This window comes from Saccopteryx bilineata, chromosome 7, assembly GCF_036850765.1.
Source record: "Saccopteryx bilineata isolate mSacBil1 chromosome 7, mSacBil1_pri_phased_curated, whole genome shotgun sequence".
NCBI lineage: Eukaryota > Metazoa > Chordata > Mammalia > Chiroptera > Emballonuridae > Saccopteryx > Saccopteryx bilineata.
The window spans coordinates 62,068,519-62,087,651 of NC_089496.1; the positions used below are offsets into that span (position 1 = coordinate 62,068,519).

The 19,133-nt window shown below is 54.1% G+C and overlaps 1 protein-coding gene across 4 annotated transcripts in view; it reads left to right on the plus strand.

The window, feature by feature from the left end:
* Window positions 1-19,133, plus strand: part of ADAMTS17 (ADAM metallopeptidase with thrombospondin type 1 motif 17) — a 212,954-nt gene that overhangs the window by 83,692 nt on the left and 110,129 nt on the right. For all 4 annotated transcript variants that reach the window (XM_066239833.1, XM_066239834.1, XM_066239835.1 and 1 more), the window contains exon 8: window positions 6,504-6,609. In XM_066239833.1, coding sequence (XP_066095930.1) covers window positions 6,504-6,609 — 106 coding nt within the window. The remainder of the gene's footprint in view (window positions 1-6,503; window positions 6,610-19,133) is intronic.

The following is a 19,133-nucleotide window of genomic DNA, read 5'->3' on the forward strand; positions in this document are numbered from 1 at the left end:
GGCAGGGGGGGGATCCTGGCCAGACCTCCTCCACCCCCAGGCACAGCCCGAGAGCCAAGCCCACCCTAGAGGGGCCGAGAGAACAAAGCACAGGTCAACAGGTACCCTGAATGCCACCATTGACCCTCACCCCAGGTCTCATGTAGACACCCCCCCCCGCATCCTCCCCCCCCCTAGAATGGCTTTGCTGGGCTAAGCAGTTAGCAAGAAATGTGGTTTCTTAATTATTCTGAGGAAAGCTTTTCTTTCTCTGCTAACTTGGCAAATATTTCTGTGCATGGCCTTGAGCTTTATTCTTCCTGTAGAAACAGAGCTATTAGCATGTGAGGGAGTGAAGCTGTGTGTCAGGGTTGTCTCAGGTGGCTTTTAGGAACATTCCATCGCAAGGGTTCCTTGGAATACAGTAAAGGTGAACGGCAGAAGTGGCTTACGCCTGACCTGTGGTGGTGCAGTGGATGGAGCATTGACCTGGAATGCTGAGGTTGCCAGTTCGAGGCCCTGGGCTTGCCTGGTCAAGGCACATATGGGAGTTGAAGCTTCCTGCTCCTCCCCCCCTTCTCTCTCTCTCTCTCTCTCTCTCTCTCCTCTAAAATAAATAAATTAATTAATTAAAAAAAAAAAGTGGCTTACATGGTCCAGGAAACACAGGCAGAGCAGGACAGGTAAAGTCTGCAGGTGCGGATGAAAGCAGAGCTCCAGTAATTAACCCCACTCTGACTAATCAAGGCCATTTTGAGTAATTAATACCACCAGGACTTCAGCTACCCTATGACCCTGAATGTTCTTAAGACAAACTCTTGATTTCTAAGTTAGTGATGTGTAATGGACAAATAAAACAATGAGATATTTAAAGTGTACAATGGAATGATTTGATAGACATACACATCGTGCAGAGAACCCCCCCCCCATTGAGTTAACACACCCATCACCTCACATACAGGGTGTCCTCGGGTTACGACATGGTTCCGTTCCTACAACAGTGAGGTGACCTGAATATTGGTGTGAGTCAAAACACACCCTCGCCTAACACAGACGGAACATTTGCACTTTTAACAGTCCAGAATGGCGTAGGTAAGCATGGGGGGTGGGTAGGAATGCCAACTCCCTCACTTGTACTCATGTTACTGCATCTTCTTCTGCAGCGCAACCAAACTACTTTGCCCAATGTAACGTACGGCGCTCATGGCGTAAGCCGAAACACTCATGTCGCGATTTCTTTGAGTTTTTATGGGAGTGAGCGTTGTACACTCAAAACATCGTATGTTGAGACTGTTGTAACCCGAGGACCCCCAGTATTTTTCTTTTTGGTAAGAACATTTGAATTCTACTGCTGTCAATTTCAACCCTACAGTAAGTACCATGTTCTCAACCATAGTCACCGTGTTAGACTATATCCTCATCTAAATTCATTCTCAGATCCCCTTTGAGGACCTCTGTCCTGTGGAAGCCTTAGTGATCTCGTGAGCTCAAGTGTTCGGGAGTCAACACTTTGTGTCAAATAAGGTGTCTTGAAACAGACACGCACATGAAGCAAAGTTCTGTGTCGACCGGCTGCCCGGTTGATGAAGACGGGGACACTTGCAGGAACCTCACCCCGTAGTTCCTTTAGGAGCGGGGGGGGGGGGGGTCCTGACGACTTCCTCAGATCTGACTGTCGCGGTCGATGAGAGTTGGCTGTGTCTCTTTTTTCAGCCGCCACACCCTAGACTTTGAGGCAGTTGCTGTCAAATATGGGTCACAAATGTCAATCACACCTCCATCCACATAGGGACGTTCACAAGGGCACAAGGAGTTGTGAATGAGCCTGAACATGCAACTTCATCTCAACCATGGTGGTTGCCTGTGAGCAGATGTACGTGGCTTTTCTTGTAATTGGTGTTGGGGGGGGGTCCCAGTGATGACCAGGATGGCTTTGGCACCTTCAGCTGCCGATGGGTGAAACATGAGCCTGAGAAGGTCCGAGAAAGGGGCAGCCAGGCCACCAGCTGCGAACTGTTCACGTGTGAATGTTTGCTGGATAAACTGGAGTTTATACTGGTGCATGGTGTTTATTTCTTAAATTGACAATCACCTGGTTAGGTCTGACTTTTAGGAATGACGGGGACTTACACAGTGCTGTTTTCTACTGGAAAAGAAAAATAGTTAAACCTCCTTCCCCAATTTTCTCACCAAAATGGTGCTCCACCAAAAAAACAAACAAACAAAAAAAACCAGTAGAGGAAGGCGAAGGGAGAATGCCCGGCCTGAGTCAGCATGGCTGGGAAGGCGGGTCAGGTATCCCTGTGGCCACTCTGGTGGCGTGATCGGCTGTTCTGGATGAATCCAACAGACTTCTTCAGGCATCAGAAAAACTCTTTTTCAGATTTTTGAAAATGGGTTTTCCTTCCCGAGTCTGAACCAAGGGTGAACAGAGATGGAGTTAGGGTAGACGCACGGGCTCCATGATGGGATGACTGTGAACTTCCTTCCTCTCGGAGTCAAAATCCGGAAGGTTTGGGGGAGGGGGGCGGTTGGTGTCCCCCCCCCCACCTCTGCCGTATGTCTCCTGGGGTCAATGAAATAACAACCAATAACTTTAATTTCCACTGCAAGTGCATAGTCATTCTATTAGGGTTAAGCCAAAAAATAAATAAATAAATAAAAGAGAGAGAGAGAAAAGAAGAAAATTTGGAAAGATCTATAATGACTTCGCCATGGCTTAGAGGCAACTGCAGCTAACATTGCTGCTGTCTAAACACTAGAGTCTTTATCTTCAGGATTAAGAACATTTGGACTTAACCACATGGAACCTTTCCTCTATCCCACCCACCTCTCTGTGTAAACACGCTTTAAGATTTGGAGAGATCTCCTAAATCCTCAAAGATTATTCACTGTCGTTGCTTATGGGCACTTCGGGGAGGGAGGCCCAGGGTTTGCCCGGAGGAACATGAGTGTTGGGAGAAAGAGATGCCCGCGTGTATATCTGAGTCTGAACCTAGTTCCTGAGCCTCTATTTCCCTGTCTGTGAAATGGGATGTGCCAGGATACCCACCAAGTAAGGGGGCGCCCAGTCCATGTGCCGTGGATGGGAACCCTGTTTAATAAAGGCTGCTTCCCTTTCCAAAGAGCATCGGGAACTGCCGTTTTTAAAATTTCCAAAATGAGTTCCACTATGGTTTCTTCTGTGGAGAGTTTTAAACCAAGGAACACTTAAGAGCCTTGCCAGCACCGCTCTGGGGTCTGAGAAGCCCCTGCTGTCCGTGAGTCAGGAGTCCCCGCTGTCTATGAGTCAGGAGTCCCCGTGGTTATCCGGAAGGGTCCTCGGTTCCGCAGCTGGAGCACTGAGGTTCCGAGAGCTTGAGTTTGCAGACCTCACGTTTTCATGAAAAGAAATTAGTGTTGAGAAGACTGGGTTCTCCTCTTTTCTTGACAGGCTCTGCTGTGGGGATTGTGTCGTGGTTAGCAGGTTGGTGCCTTTGCAGCCGGAGCGATCGGGGTCTCCTGGGACCTCCAGCTCCCCTGCTCCCCCCCCTCCCCACCAGTCAGTTAGCTTTCCAAAAAACATGGAATAGTGGTGGCCCTTGTTTCCCGCTGAAGCTCAGGGCTTAATGACCATTTATCTAATCCCTGCAGCTCTGCCTTTTTCAACAACCGGGGACTTTCTTTAGCCTGGGTTCTGGGAGCTTGCCCTGCGTGTTTCCACACCGCCGCTCAGAAACACACTTGGCTCCGTGACCGCCCGTGTCCAGGACCCTTTTCTGTTTCTTTTACGCCTTTTCCCTCGCTCGGCTTTATGACCAGGTTGTTCACCATCAGGGCAAATTGTTCAAAAGCCCTAGACCTTAATCCTTCCACCGTTGGTGTGAGAGCACATTTTTGTCAATAACCTGATCCTTCGGTGCTAGCTCTCAGAGAACCGTCGGAGCCTTGGAAAGATTACAATGCAATCGTGGCAAGGCTGTCGGCCTCGCCGTTTCCCGGCGTTGTGTGTTAACTAATCAGAGTGGAAACTCGGAACTGCCTAGTCTGGGCGCCGAGTGCGGCTGGGGCTGGGGACGTGTTTGTGTGGCATTTCAAGTCTGCTGGGCCAGCAGACGCTCTCAGGACAGCGAGCTCAGCACAGCTGGCCTTAGATGTCCCCTCCACCCCCTTCACCAGACAGACGACTTCTCCCTGGAGTGTGTTCATCAGATTGTAGTTGATTTACTGGCCCAGGAGGCCTGGCCTGGGCTTGGGAGGGTGCTGCTGGGTGTGTGTCTAAGGGGGGGGGGGGGGAGAGAGAGAGAGAGAGAGAGAGAGAGAAGAGAAGAGAGAGAGAGGGAGCACATACTCCATGCGCATACCAGCAGGGCTGTGTGGGAGCATTCCACCAACTGGCTGTTGGACGCTGCAACAACCCACAAAGCATTTTTTAAACAGAACCAGAACCATGACCTTGAAGGCACCGAAAAGGCCCATCACAGCCTCTCTGGTTGTCCTGTCTCCCCTTCCAGTCGCCCGCACGGCTGGATTAGGATGTCCACGTGCAAAATAGCGTCCTGAGGCCAGACAGCGTTTATTTTTCCCCTTCACTTCAGAAAAGTTCTTCACCCGCTGGCTAAGTGTTTCGCTTGTTTCTAAGTGAAAATAGACGTGGTGTGGTGCCCGGCTGGGTATGCCCAGTGTGAGCGAGCTGGGCCCCAGGTCGTGTCTCTGAGCAGAGCTGGTGTGTGTGTGTGTGTGTGTGTGGGGGGGGGGGGGGGTGTTGAGTTTAGCCTGCGCCTCTCTGAGAGTTGGGCAGAAAGGAGCTGGTATGTGTGTGTGTGTGTGGGGGGGTTGAGTCCAGCCTGCGCCTCTCTGAGAGTTGGACAGGAAGGGGTGCCTTGCTTGTGGCGGAGGTCCACCCCAGTTTGAAATTGATTTCAACTGAGAGGATGTTGATTTAGCTCTTTGGAAGGCAGGGAGGGAGGTTCATTTTAATTAATAAATTCTCCTGTACCTGTGAGGTCACCTTCAGGTCCGAAGCCACCTTGTGCACATTAGTGAGAGGGGCCCTCCGTCCAGGGCCGCGTGCACTCCTGGAGCGGCGGTCATAGCCCCTCTGGGGAACAGGGCTGGGCCGGGCCAGCAGCATCCGGCTAGCTCACCACGGGGCAGCAGAGCCATTGCCAACTGCACACCCCTTGTGACCCCCCAGCAGGAGGGGCACTGAGCATCCTCAGGTGTGAGACTGCCAGGCTCCCTGTGCCACCACTGGCCCGTTCGTCTCACAGGCCATGTTGTCTATAGAGTGGGAGTGCAGGTTCTCCCAGTCCTCCGGGCCCTGGGGCAGGGACGGGGCCCACGGACGCCTGCTCTGGTGGAAATGGGCCCACAGGGGTGCCTGTGTGCTGAGATCGCAGGAGGGAAGAGGAAGCGTGGAGGGCTGCCATAAGCAGTGTCAGCCCTGGAGCGTCAAGAGGAGATGTGGCCGGTGCACGGCTGACTGCCCAGCATCCCTCAGACGTGCCGTTGACACATGTCCCTCTGCCAGACGGGCCTTTCTCTCCCGGAAGACGCCTGCGTGTCCTCCAGGGGCTGGTCGCGTCCGGCCGCTGTCCTCATCCCTGGCTCGCCCACCCCTGCATCTGCGTCTGCGTCCCTCCTGCTCCCTTGCGCTGGTTCGGTGTTCTCACCTTGGGGAGGGTCCCTGGGCCCCCCCGGGTGTGCTGAGGTGGGGGCGCGTTGGGCTGCGGGCTCACCCTCGTGGGTGACTTCCAAGCCCTCGCTCAGCAGCCTCTCGCACTCCTCTGGGTCCCGCTTTTGTTTCTGTGTCTCCCGAAGCATTTGTTTTGAACTTTCGACATAGTCTTCCCTGGCCTGCTCTCCGTCGTCCGCCCCAGCCTGGATCCAGGCTCACACCCCGAGAGCGTGGACCCTAACTGGGCCAGGACCGGGGTAGGAGAGGCAGGGACCCAGAACATGACATTTAAGGAGACACACCCTCCCTCTGGGGGGCTTGTAAGCTCAGGGTCAGCTCCTGAGAGAGAAAGAGAGGGAGGGAGAGAGAGAGAGAGAGAGAGACGCTCCCTCAATTTGACACCCTGGGTGTCTGGCTTGGCTGACCTCCCGGGGCCCCAGCCCCAGTCAGGGACCTGAAGTCAGACAGCATCCCAGCACCGGCTGCCAATGCGGGTGACTTTGGAAAAGTTTTACCTTTTCTCCCTGAATCTCAGTTTCCCTCTGTTACCACCACCCTGGGCGATGAGGACTAAATCAGATAATATTTGTAAGCTGCTCAGCTTACTACCTGATGTGTATTAAAGGCCCAGTTGACATTGGTTGTGTCCATCGTCATTGTCATCATCATTGTTAGGCTAATGAAAAAGCATCGTGCACCAGCGGACCCCTCTGTTAGCTCTGGAATGACAGGTCCGACCCCGTGCCCAGCGTCACCCCCATCCGCCTCTCCCCTGACCGGGCATGCTGCGTCCCCGTGCATGCCTGCCGGCGGGGTCTGGGCCGCCCGTGTCCTGAAGCGGATCTGTCTTGTGTCTCCGCTGCAGGGATTGCTTACTTAGGAGGCGTGTGCAGTGCGAAGAGGAAGTGTGTGCTCGCCGAGGACAATGGTCTCAATCTGGCCTTCACCATCGCCCACGAGCTGGGCCACAAGTAAGTGCCGGCTCCGCGCCATCCGGCTGCCGACCGCCTTTCCAAACACGTGTCCTCACCTCGCCTTCCCTGCTTCAGTCCTGCAGTGGCGCTGCTCTGGGTCTCTGCTGCTTCCACAGCGGGGGCCGGGGTCTCAGCCTAAAGGAGACCTGGGAGGTGGCCGAGCAGACAGGCTCCAAGAGGGGCACCATCCATCTGGCACACAGGTCCGTTCCGAAGGGGAAGTGGCCTTATTCCGTCTTCTAGATCCTTTTCTTCCCTCTCCTTCCCTTCCCTTTCCCTTCCCTCCCCTTTTTCTCTTCCCTCCCTTCCCCTCCCCTTCCCTTTCCCTCCCCTCTGCTCCCCTTCCCACCCCTTCCCTTCCCACCCTTCCTCTTCCCACCCTTCCTCTTCCCTCCCCTTCCCTTTCCCTCCCCTCCCCTCCCCTCCCCATCCTTCCTCTTTCCTCCCCTCTCCCTCCCTTTCCCTCCTCTTCCCTTTCCCTGCCCTCCCCTTCCCTTTCCCACCCCTCTCCTTCCCATCCTTCCTCTTCCCTCCCCTCCCCCTCCCTTTCCCTCTCCTTCCCTTTCCCTGCCCTCCCCTCCCCTCCTCTTTCCCACCCCTCCCCTCCCCTTTCCCACCCTTCCCCTCCCTTTCCCTGCCCTCCCCTCCCCTTTCCCACCCCTTCCCTCCCCACCCCTCCCTTTCACTCCCCTCCCTTTCACTCCCCTCCCCTTTCCTACCCCTCCCTTCCCCTCCACTCCCCACCCCTCCCTTTCCCTCCCCTCCCCTTTCCCTCCCCTTTCCCTCCCCTCCCCTCCCCTCCCCTTCCCTCCCCTTCCCCAGCAGGATCTTGGATTCTCTCTAAGTGTTTATTAGTCAAATGATGGGATTTATTGACCTCTCATCCTATTGACTTCCTATTTCTTTGCCGCCACTTCACAAGTGCAGATCCCCGCAGGTGGAATGTCAGGGTCTTAGTTATAGAGGAGTGACACCATGGCCTCTGCGCACGCGGCCGTCCTTCCCTCTAGGAGGGAGGAAAGCACCGCAGGACCCTAGAGCCCCCAGGTGCGGGCCTCGGAGGTGGCCGCCTGGCTTTTTGGATGAGGAAACGGGGTCAGAGGGGTTGAGCCCTCGGGGTAAGGTCGCCCGCAGGAAGTCTCAGGGGAGGGGAGTGGGGGCGCAGAAAGCCAGCCAACTCAGAAACCGCAGCCAGAGGGTCGGGGCTTTTTCCTGGAGTAGGCATCTGGTTTATGTTTCCCCAAAGGAAAAACTGTGATACGGCTGCCTAAGAATTTAAAAAATAATAGAACGAGGAGGCCAGAGCGTGCAAAACACTGGGAAATTTTATTTTGGCTTGAATAGAGCAAAATTAAATGTAAATGTAGTTCTTGGGGGGCAGAGGAGAAGGAATATCTGTATCTAGATGGATAGATAGATAGACAGATAGATAACGTAGATAGATAGATAGACAGATAGATATGTAGATAGATAGATGGATGGTAGAGGTTTTCTAACAACCTACACAGTAAGGTGTTTGGGACCCAAAATGGACACTCAAGCTTCTATAAAAGTAACACTGATATATAAGGGAAATAAAGTTTCCTTCCTGTGCGAGTAGCAGCTATGGTTTCATTTCTTTGTTTCTTTGCCTTGCTTTGGTTGTCTGGTCCCGTTTTAATTTTTCCTTTTCACTCCCGGGGGCAGTTTGGTAGTTGTTTCTCCGTGCCCATCGGTTACCATGACATGGGTACAGCGGGTTACATAATCTAACGCAGCACGTCCTGGGATTAAGGAGGGAACACGGGTCGTCGTCCAAGAGGAGGAAGGTGAGCCGTTGTCGCTCCACTGGTAGTTCATCTTGACGGCATTTTTTTTTTAATTGGCAAGAGCCGTTTGCCCAGGTTCTCTTGTCCATACTCCCAGAAAGTGACTTTTTAAATCAGATTTGTCTTCCCATCTCTGATGTGGTAAAAAGAACACTGTACCCAAGAGAGTTGCTGGCAGGGAAGGCACACCTCAGCATGGCTCTGGCCAACCTCTTCTCACTATCACATGACCCACGGAGTGAGCACGCATCCCAGGTCCGCGGAATCAACCGCATGACGCCTGGGAGGAGGCCGAGCTGTCAGAACGTGTGTCAGCATCCCGCCTGTCCTGGACCTTTGAGGAGATGCGTGCATCTCGTGACCTCATGGCAGTATGCGGCACCGGCCGAGCAGGAGTGCCGTGCCCGCCTGCGCGTGAGCTCTGTGAGTGCCGCGCGCGCCTGCGCGTGAGCGTGAGCTCTGTGACTGCCGCGCGTGCCTGCGTGAGCTCTGTGACTGCCGCGCGCGCCTGCGCGTGAGCTCTGTGAGTGCCGTGTGCACCTGTGCACCTGTGTGTGTGCTGCACAGAGCCCTTTTCTCCTCCGGGGGACGAGAAGAACAGAGGGGGCCCTTTTCTGCCGGATGGCCTGGGCCTTTGCGCAGGATCAAAGTCTGGCGTCTCCATGCAGGAGGTCTGTGACCGTGAAGGTCAGATTCAGCCTCGACTGGCGTGGCCTTCAGCTAGCTGTGAGTCTGTGTAAGAATTTCTTGGAGGACTCTTTTTTTTTTTTTTTTTAATTCATTTTTGAGAGGAGAGGGAGAGAGAGAGAGAGAGAGAGAGAGAGAGAGAGGAGAGACAGAGAGAGAGAAGGGGGGAGGAGCTGGAAGCATCAACTCCCATATGTGCCTTGACCAGGCAAGCCTAGGGTTTCGAACCGGGGACCTCAGCATTTCCAGGTTGACGCTTTATCCACTGCGCCACCACAGGTCAGGCTCGAGGACTCTTTTATAGCTTGCTATTGAACTCTAATTACCTACAAAAAACCCCAAAACACCACCACAAACACCTTATTGTTCATCAGAGCCAGTAAATCCTGCTCGGGCCATAGGCCCCACCCCGTGTGTGGGGGGATGATTAAGATTTTCACAAGGAAGCCTATTGTCTCAGATTATTCCCAGGGAAGCACTGGGAAGGCAATCTCCCAGGGATGAGGTTCTGTTCCCTCCATCCCCGGGTCTCTGGTCCAGTGGGCTCATATCGCCCAGCAGGGCTGTATGGAGACTTGAAAAGGTCTCGGCCAACCTTTACTCTTGGGGAAGCCACCGACCAGGCTACATCACAGACGTGAATCTCAGAAGCTGTTCTCTCCTCTGGAATGGCATGGAACAGCTCAACTCCACGTGCTTTGAGTACGTGGGAGCTAAGACAGGATGAGCTGGGATTCTCAGTGGACCTGAGCCACTCACGAGTTCATGCTCACCAAGAAAACTCCTTGATGCGAGTTACAGAAAATGAGAGTATCTGTCTATGTGTACTCTTAACAAAGTCCCCAGGGGCTCACCCACTGGTCAGGGCGCAAACAGGAACAGACGGATGTTGGGGGTTGGGGGTGGGCACCTGGGAAGGAGGCAGCTCTGTGTGGCTGCGTGGAGGCGGAGGGAGGAGTTGGGTCCAAGCCGCAGCCAGCCCGGCGATGGCTCTGAGGTTTCCACGTCCTTGGCTGCCTCCTCGCCCGTGAAGACAGCCTGGCAGGCAAACTGCTTGTCTTCTGAGTGGCTAGAATGGTGGTGAAGTGTGAGTTTGGAAAGGCAGCTGCCTCCCTGTCAGGTCATGTGAGGCCCCCCCCCAAAAAAGAAGGGTGTTGCAGCCTGTGCCCTGTTGTATTTTTCTTCATCCTCGGTGACCTCGAGAAAGTGCTCGTTTTCGAGCATGGGGAGATTGGTGGCCTTCATGCTTTTGAGGTTCAGCTGGTCAGTCGTGTTCTAGAAGGACTGTCCACTGAGGAGGCAGCAAGTTCCGGTCCATACCGACGGCCCCTGAAAACAGGCAAAACCAAATCAAGCGACATCCTCACCCATCAGGGATGTGGGTTGTTGGCGACTGAGTGTAATACACATGTTGGAGTGTTGGGATGTGTTGTCTGCTGTGATTTGGAAGTTTCCATGTAAAAGAGGAAGTGAGTGATTCCGTCGATGCCTTTTTTTCCGGGGGGACGGGGGGTGGGGGTGGAGGGGGAGGGGAGTAGGTCAAATGAAGCACGATTAAGGCTCAAGAAGTCACTTGATTGGCAAGAGCCCTGCTGGGGCAGTTGGAGGCCAGGAGGGAACAAAACTCAACCAGATGTTGGGGGCCCTGGGACACCCAGACCGCCCAGGGCATGCGTCTCAGTTGGGTAACTCCGGGAGCTCCCGGGAAGCGTTGAAACGCGGGGTTTTCTAGGTGGGACGATGAACCTGTGTAGTGATCACTGGGCCACCCACATGGAACAAAGAAGGGCGTATCTCTTTGAGTGCAAACAAGGAGCTTGCCCTGGCAGGAAGTGAATCTTGGTTTGTGTTGGATTGATGAGGTTCGGTTAGAGAACCCTGAGCCAGATCTGGGCTTGCCATGAGAGTCAGTCCAAACTGCGCGACCTCCCTGACCCCAGGAAGTCTGAAAGGTCCCGGAAGCCGCGCCCGTAGCCGAGCTCTCGCTGCCTGTCCTCCGCGTGTGTCTCCCCCACCGGCCCTTCCCGGGGTGTTTTCCTGACTTCTCTGTGCCCTCGCTTGGGTCTTTCCATGCTGGAATTTACCTCCCCTCCGGTCCGCTGTCTCAGATGGTGGGCTCTCGGCGGGGACGCTTAGGAAGTTGATGTCGGGTCACAGCGGGCAGTGCAGTACGAGAGGGCACCTGTGGCACTAAGAAGTGCCCCTGGGCCACGCCTCGTCCTCCGTCCATCAGACCGGATGCCCAGTGGGTGCAGAGCTTCGGAGGGCTCTCGGGGAGGGGTCCAGTGGCAGCCAGGTGGGGGCCCACTGACTTGTGTTGCCTCAGGGGTCCTCCTTGTTGGTTTCTGGCCTCATCTGCCCTCTTGCCTCCACTTCTTGTCCCTCTTCCCGTCGTTCTGGGCCACGTTCAGGGTTGAGCCACCGAGGTGCTGGGTGGGCCCCGCTCCCCTGGCTCTGCTCGCCCCGCATTCCAGCCCCCGGCACCGACCTGAAGCTGCAGCACTAGGCACAGTCCCCATGGCGAGGCCGGGATGGGCAGCTCAGCTGTCCCGGAAGCTGCCACCTTAGGCAAGCTTTGTCCTGTCTCCTCTCATCTGGCGTCTCCCCGGGGTGCCTCAGTGAGGGCACAGAACAGAGCATGGAGTGACCCGTGACAGGATGACCGTGGCAGGTGGCAGGGCAGGAGCAGAGGTAGAGAAACAGGCGGCGCCCACGTAATCTCGCCGCTCACAAAGGGTCCAGGAATTGCATACATAAGCACCCAGGACAGGAGGGCCATGCCGAGCTGAGCTTCGGGTGTGCCCATGGCCTCAGGGAGCTGTGTCTGGTGACCCAGTAGCCTCGTGTGGCTGCAGATGCGCAGACGGTTATCAGGGGGACTCCCTGGCCACAGAGCGTAGCACAGGGCTGGGCTCTCAGACCCGTACCAGCGTTCCCAGCCCCGTGGCCCCCGGTGTGGAAGCTCTGTCCTGGCTGGTGTCCCCTGGTGGAAGGCAGGAGCGTGAGCAGAGCAGGGACGTGATTCCCTCACTCAGTCCTGCGAGGACAGAGGACATGGGAGATGCCACCGCCTGTCCTGAAGTCGCAAGTGGGAGCCACAGCCCCAGGAAGGTCACATGGGAGGTTCAGTGACACCCTCGGAAGCTAGTTCCCAGCACCCTGCTGCCTCCCCCTAGAATGTGACACTGCGAATAGGAGGTCAGGGCAGGGGACACAGGAAGGCAGTCCAGCTGATGTGTGCCTGGGGACATGCGTGCCCGATGTACGGCACAGCACAGGACAGGGACTGGATCGTGGCTGATGGGCAGAAGGTGGGCAATGGTCCAGGGAGAGGGGGGTGGGAGCTGTTCGGGGGAAACATTCTCATAACTGGAGTCAGCACCCTTCGAATGGCGGGGGGTTGTCTCTGTCCCAGCACAGGAAGTAAGGGAGGCTGTTATCCAGACAGGGGAGAGTGGAGTGCTGGTCTGCAGTCATGCTGGGCGTCACCCGGGGGAGGTGCAGTGTGAACACAGGCCCGATGGGAGCGGGCGACTCGCCACCGTGCCCGCCCGGTCCCTTTGCTCGGTGCTCAGCTCGGTGGGCACAGCGTGGACATCCGACCGTAGGGCCGGCTTTATCAAGAACTCACAGCAGAAATGGAAAAGTCGTAACTGTTGAGAGATTCTGGGAGGGAGGGTGCATTCTGGTTGGAATGAGGGCAGTTGTGTCACAGACGGCCCATCTTCCTTGCAGAGCAGAAGGAGGAGGCATCTACCCCCAGGAGGTCTGCGGGCAGGCCCGGGGGCCTCACGTCTGGTTCTAGGCAGTCCGGTGCTAGAGCTGGCAAGCCCCACGCGGGATTCTCAGGCAGGTCCCCTCCCTGGCTCTCTGGGTGTCGCCCTCCCGGGCCATTGGGGTCGCTAGTCATGTCCGGGGGGCTCAGGTTTCATGCCCAGGTGCTTGGAGCGGTTCCCAAGTACCATATCCTCCGGGGCATTGGGGCGTTGGGGCTGCCCCCCCCCCCTCACAGTCTGTGTGTGCGCTTCCACCCCCCCACCCCCCAGCACGGCTCTCTTATCCACGTTCCGGAACCACACAAAATAGTCGGGCCTCATTTCCTGCTGTTATTATTGTCTTAAACTCGGCTGCTGGAAATTGCAGGGTCTCGCATGTCAGTTTACAAGCCTGGTCCTGTCTGCACCCCCACACACACTCCCCATCCCCCGCCCCGCCACCTGCCGCTGTGTGCTCTGAGCTGCAGTGAGGTGGCTTCCCAGGAGGCGCCCCTGGGCATGTGAGGGCCAGCCTGCACCCAGCAGGGCCCTCAGCCCCGCCCTCCCCTCCCCTCCCCTCCGCAGCCCCCTTCCACACTAACAAAAGCATGACTTCCTCTTGCCCCTTCCAGACCGGCTGGTTTTGAATGGGAGGTCCGGAGCAGTAGGAACCCCGTCTGTCACTGGTGGCCGTTTCAATGGCCTTTCCGCCTGCCCGAGGCAGGAATTTCTCACTGCCCAGAATGAACAGGAATTGCAGGGAAATTACCTCGACTTCCTTTGGCGTCTTACCCCGGCTGGCCAGCGGAGTCAGCTGTGAGGCGGGGAACATTTCTCGTCTCCTGGCAAGCTGTGGGCTGCTGTCCTTAAGATGACCTTGACCACAGCCTCCTCAGGTCTGCTCAGGCCAGGGGAGCACGAACAGAACAGAGGGAAGTCCGTTAGAAGCTCTTCAGCGAGCAGGCTGATGTGGTCCCACCGGCGTTCTGGGCCAAGTGTCTAGCAGCCGGACATGATCTCCGTGACAGGAAATGAAGCTGGCGCTGGGGACATCTGCTGCCTCCCTTACTGTTACTGTGACAGCAAAGGTTCCAACGGCGGAGTTGACCCCAGGAATTATTTGTGCTGAATTATCAGGTGGATTGACTGACCTGACATGACATCGGCCAAGGCGTTGGAAGGGACGGGATGACAGTTGAGTTTGACGGATGCGCCCTGTTCTGAAATCCCCTTAGAACCTCCTTACGTAGCAGACTTTTCCAGGAATCGGCCGAGAGCCAGTTTTCTTCTTGTCAGCTTGCTGGAGTTTCTAGAGACTTCTCCCAAGGGGCCATTTTTGTGTGTCTCTGCACTGAAGGGGATGTCCAAAGTTATCTTAGCCTCCTTTTGCAGATGGCGAGTCCTCCTCACTGCCTGTGGCTCTCAGTGGCCAAGCGGAGACTCACAGCAGAGCCGCAGGCCGTGGTACGGGGTCCTTTACCCATGGGAAACGAACGTCCACCAAGGCCAAGCCCTCCCTGTGTGGCTCTCCCGGTACCTGGGTGACCTTCCCTTTGCCCGGAAAGAGCCCTCCTTCTGTTTACACTGCTGGCCTGAGTTAGAAAAATCTCTTTGTGGTCAAAGTGCTCTGTCATGGATTGAACTTGGATGTCCCCTCAAAATTCATATGTGGAAATCTAACCTCCATTTGTGATAGTATTTGAAGGTGGGGGTCATATGGAGGTGATTCATGGATGAGGGTGGGGCCCCCACGAATAGGATTAGTGCCCTTAAGAGGCCAGTGAGCTGGCTGTCTCTCCTGTGTGAGGATACGACGTCTGCAACCCAGGGAAGGGCCCTCACCAGGACGTGATCATGCTGGCACCTGACCTTGGACTTCTGGTTTCCAGAACTGGGAGAAGTAAGTTTCCATTCTTGATGAGCCAGCCCAGTTGGCGGAGGTGTCGTCTAGCAGCCCGAGCTAGCTAGGATGTGGTTCCATGTCTGAAATCCTTGCTCATCTACTGCCCACTGCTGACGGAAAATCCCAGACCCAACACCTGACGGCTGCACATTCTCTGAGACCCTGGGAAGTTTGCCACCAGCCCGGGCAATGGGACATCGCAAGGAAGAGCCCCCTCCTCCCTGTCCGTTCTTGGGCACAGGGAGCATGCTCCCACATTGAAGGTGGTGGTTTTGCCAGATGGCAGTGGCAGACAGGACCCGCAGAGGGGCTCGAGGGGTCTGGCGGAGGCGTGAAATTGGGCACATGGTTCCTGACGTCAGAACAGAGAGCCATGGTTGCTAAGGACCCACGTGAGGATCTGGCACTTGCGGGGGGGTAAATAACAGATGGGTAGACAACAGGGGAGGTTTTAATTTTCTTAGCATGTACCTGGAAGCGTCACAAAGATACCATCTTGCGTGGAGGAGGAGAGGACAGAGAAACAGTGGTGGTCTTCATAGGTGAAACATGACACTTGGAGTACTACTCAGCAGGGGAGAGGGAACAGGTTGTGGGTACGTACAGACAGACCTGGAAGGACGCGGGCAGCGTGATTCCGTTTATATAGTATAACACCCATGAAGTAGCGTAACTATGGTGACTGTGCACAGAGGAAGCTCTAGGGCAGGGGTCCCCAAACTACGGCCCGCGGGCCGCATGCGGCCCCCTGAGGCCATTTATCCGGCCCCCACCGCACTTCCAGAAGGGGCACCTCTTTCATTGGTGGTCAGCGAGAGGAGCATAGTTCCCATTGAAATAATGGTCAGTTTGTTGATTTAAATTTACTTGTTCTTTATTTTAAATATTGTATTTGTTCCCGTTTTGTTTTTTTACTTTAAAATAAGATATGTGCAGTGTGCATAGGGATTTGTTCATAGATTTTTTTATAGTCTGGCCCTCCAACAGTCTGAGGGACAGTGAACTGACCCCCTGTGAAAAAAGTTTGGGGACCCCTGCTCTAGGGATTGTGCCGGATTTTCCTGGTTTGGTTATCGGACCATCGTTATAACGGGAGAGGTCACTGTAGGCGGAGGGTGGGTGAGGGAGCCCAGGACCTCCCTGTCTTTTCCCTTTCTCACTTTCTGTACATTGATAATTACTTTCAAGGTAATTTTAATTATTATTTTTTTAACTTTTTAAAAAAAATTTTTTAAAGATTTTATTTATTCATTATAGAGAGGGGAGAGAGAGAGAGAGAGAGAGGAGAGAGGAGAGAGAGACAGGGGGGAGAAGCAGGAAGCATCAACTCCCATATGTGCCTTGACCAGGCAAGCCCAGGGTTTTGAACTGGCGACCTCAGTGTTTCCAGGTTGACACTTTATCCACTGCGCCACCACAGGTCGGGCAGCTTTCAAATTAATTTTAAAAGAGAGAGAGAATACCTTGAAGGTATTTTTTTTTTAAGTGCTGCATCCCGGTTTGGTCAGGACGGCTCCAGGTGGAACACAGGCACCGTATCTTTGTAACCCTGTGGGGAGAGGATTCCCGCACACAGCTGCGTGTGAGGGCCTGGACTCAGGGGTGTCATAGCTCAGAACAGTTAGTCCCCGTTCCGTCAGGGTTGCCAGATGGGACACTGATCTCTCCGGCAAACGCCAGCTGCGAGCAGACATTGAAATAAAAGCCACGGTCCTGGCCGGTTGGCTCAGTGGTAGAGCGTCGGCCTGGCGTGCAGAAGTCCTGGGTTCGATTTCCGGCCAGGGCACACAGGAGAAGCACCCATCTGCTTCTCCATCCTTCCCCCTCTCCTTCCTCTCTGTCTCTCTCTTCCCCTCCCGCAGCTGAGGCTCCATTGGAGCAAAAGATGGCCCGGGCACTGAGGATGATGACTACGTGGCCTCTGCCCCAGGCGCTAGAGTGGCTCTGATTGTGGCAGAGCAATGCCCCAGATGGGCAGAGCATTGCCCCCTGGTGGGCAGAGCGTCGCCCCCTGGTGGGCGTGCCGGGTGGATCCCGGTCGGGCGCATGCGGGAGTCTGTCTGACTGTCTCTCCCCGTTTCTAGCTTCAGAAAAATACACACACACACAAAAAAAAGCCAGTATCTATCAAAATTATTTATTTATTTTGAAAGAGACCGGGAGAGCCAGGCACTTGGTACTGTTGTTATTTCCAGTTTCTCTTCCCCTAAAGTGCAGGAGCCGCACCAAGTTGAGTCAACCGGGGCTGGGGGGGGGGGCAGTTGGACAGCTGCTGCCCTGGCTCTGGCTTTGGCAAGAAGAAACGGAGGATTTCTCTTCCCCACTGTAAGATGCGGGATCAGCTAGAACCCATATCTGTTTTACTGATGCTGTGTAGGCTTTCTGTCTGCAATACCTTTTTTTTTTTTTTTCCTTTTTGCATCTCAGATGAGGTTCCATGGGGAGGTCCTCTTTTCCTGTTTGGATAACCTATGATCAACTACAAAGTCGCCGCTAGTCAAAATATCAATTATCGCTTAGGCAATACTGCTGGCCTGGCTGGAAACCCGCATTCCACCCTCTGAACACGACAGTTGCTGGCGAGCCAGGACCCAGAGACGGTCTGAGGACAAGTTGTGTACACAGTCGTTAGGTGGCCAGAGGAACATATTTTTATCCTGTAGATTTGAATGCCAGTTAAGCAGTAGTGATTATTGCGAGAAGCCTATAATTTTATACTAGGGGAAGTGAAGATTTCTTTTAAAGATTAAAAAAAAGTCTTACTTAAGAGAAACCTCAAAAAAAAAATTAAAGAAAAAGTAACAAAGACACCAATGTTACAATTATGTACACATTTCAAAAACTAGTCTTTGGTGTAGGAAAATCTATACACTACTTGGTGGAAAGTCACACCAACCAGCCTTTAATGATTTAGCAGTTGGGTGGCTGCCATTTCTGAAATTTGTGCCTTAGAATATTTCACCAGCAGGGTAGAATTTGTAGATAAATTATATGGGCCTTGAACTTCGAGTGTGTCCAGAATCAACCGGCAGTAGTGACCTCCCTGGACTTTCCCCCCCAAAATTGGGAAGCTGGTTGGGAACAAAGAACAATCAATCAGACCTTTGACTTTGACTTTGCCCAGGAAGTGATTGTCCTGAATTTTTGATGCTTGGCTACAAAACTTGGCGAGAACTGTTCATTTGTCACCAACTCTGACTTCTTGACATTTGTGAGTTAGAGGAGAGAAGGAAGGGGGACAAGAGAGAGAACCGTGTCACGTCCTTGAGCTCTGTTCCAGTCCGTCGGGGAGAAGGGTGCTTCTTCTGGACTGTTGGTTATGGGCTGTGGGCCGGAAAGTTCCCGCGTGAGCAGGTGGCGGTGGGGCCTGGTAGTAGGCAGTTCTCTGTAGATAACCGTGGAAACGGCCCCTGGCAGGCTCATTCAGAGTTCCGACATCCGTTCGGGAATGCAGGTCTTCCGTCGGTTTCTACTTGTAGCTGTTAACCTAGGACCTCCCTTTCCTCCTTTTCCCTTCTGCCCTCAACGTGGGACGTCTCAGGATTTTTCCCCTACTCAGCTTGGGTCAAACCATTAGCAGGCCTCTCAGCTGTGCTGCCTGGACCAGGAGCTGCAGTGTTCCCTTGGGAACGCGATAGAAATGCCAAGTTCCATCCCTCCCCCAGCCCCCCACCCTCACCCCTCAGACCCTCTGAATCAGAAATGCTGGGATGGGTCGCCGCAGTCTGAATTTTTTACAAGCCCACCGGAAGAGGGTGGAGGGGATGTCCTTGTACACAGTCAGACATCCAGAGATTAAAAGAACCCAGAGTTACCTTAGAGACGTTTCATTTGTTGGCGTGGTTTCTAAATATTTGGACAGTCGATTACTTATTTCTCTTACATTCCACGTCAGTAAGTTACGGGAGACTTTTATTCCCGGTGCACAGGAAACCCTGGACTTGAATTAAGAAGCCCTCCATCGAGTCCTGTGATCATATCTCGCTTTGCCATTAGCTTATCCCCTAGCATTGTTATGGGAAGGTTTTGTATTTGCCTCTAAAGAAAACGAGTAACAAAGTTCTCTGGTCTCTGTTGCATTGTTACTGTTCTTTGTGGTTCAGTTTGTGTCTTGCATCATGCTTTTCTGTTGCGTTGCTTTTGCCGCAGGAAGAGTGTCGGGTTTGATGAGTTTTCTCATGACTTGATCATTTTAGCATTTTAGCATTGCCCTGAGAATTCTTGAAAAGGGAATTAGGATAATGTGAGACCTTATTTGTCATTAAAGAAGAAGAAGAAGAAGGTCCAGGTGCTCTGGCCACACCTCACACCAGTGAAATGTCTCTGATGGCCAGAGCCAGGCATCAAAATTTTCTAGAACTCTCGGCC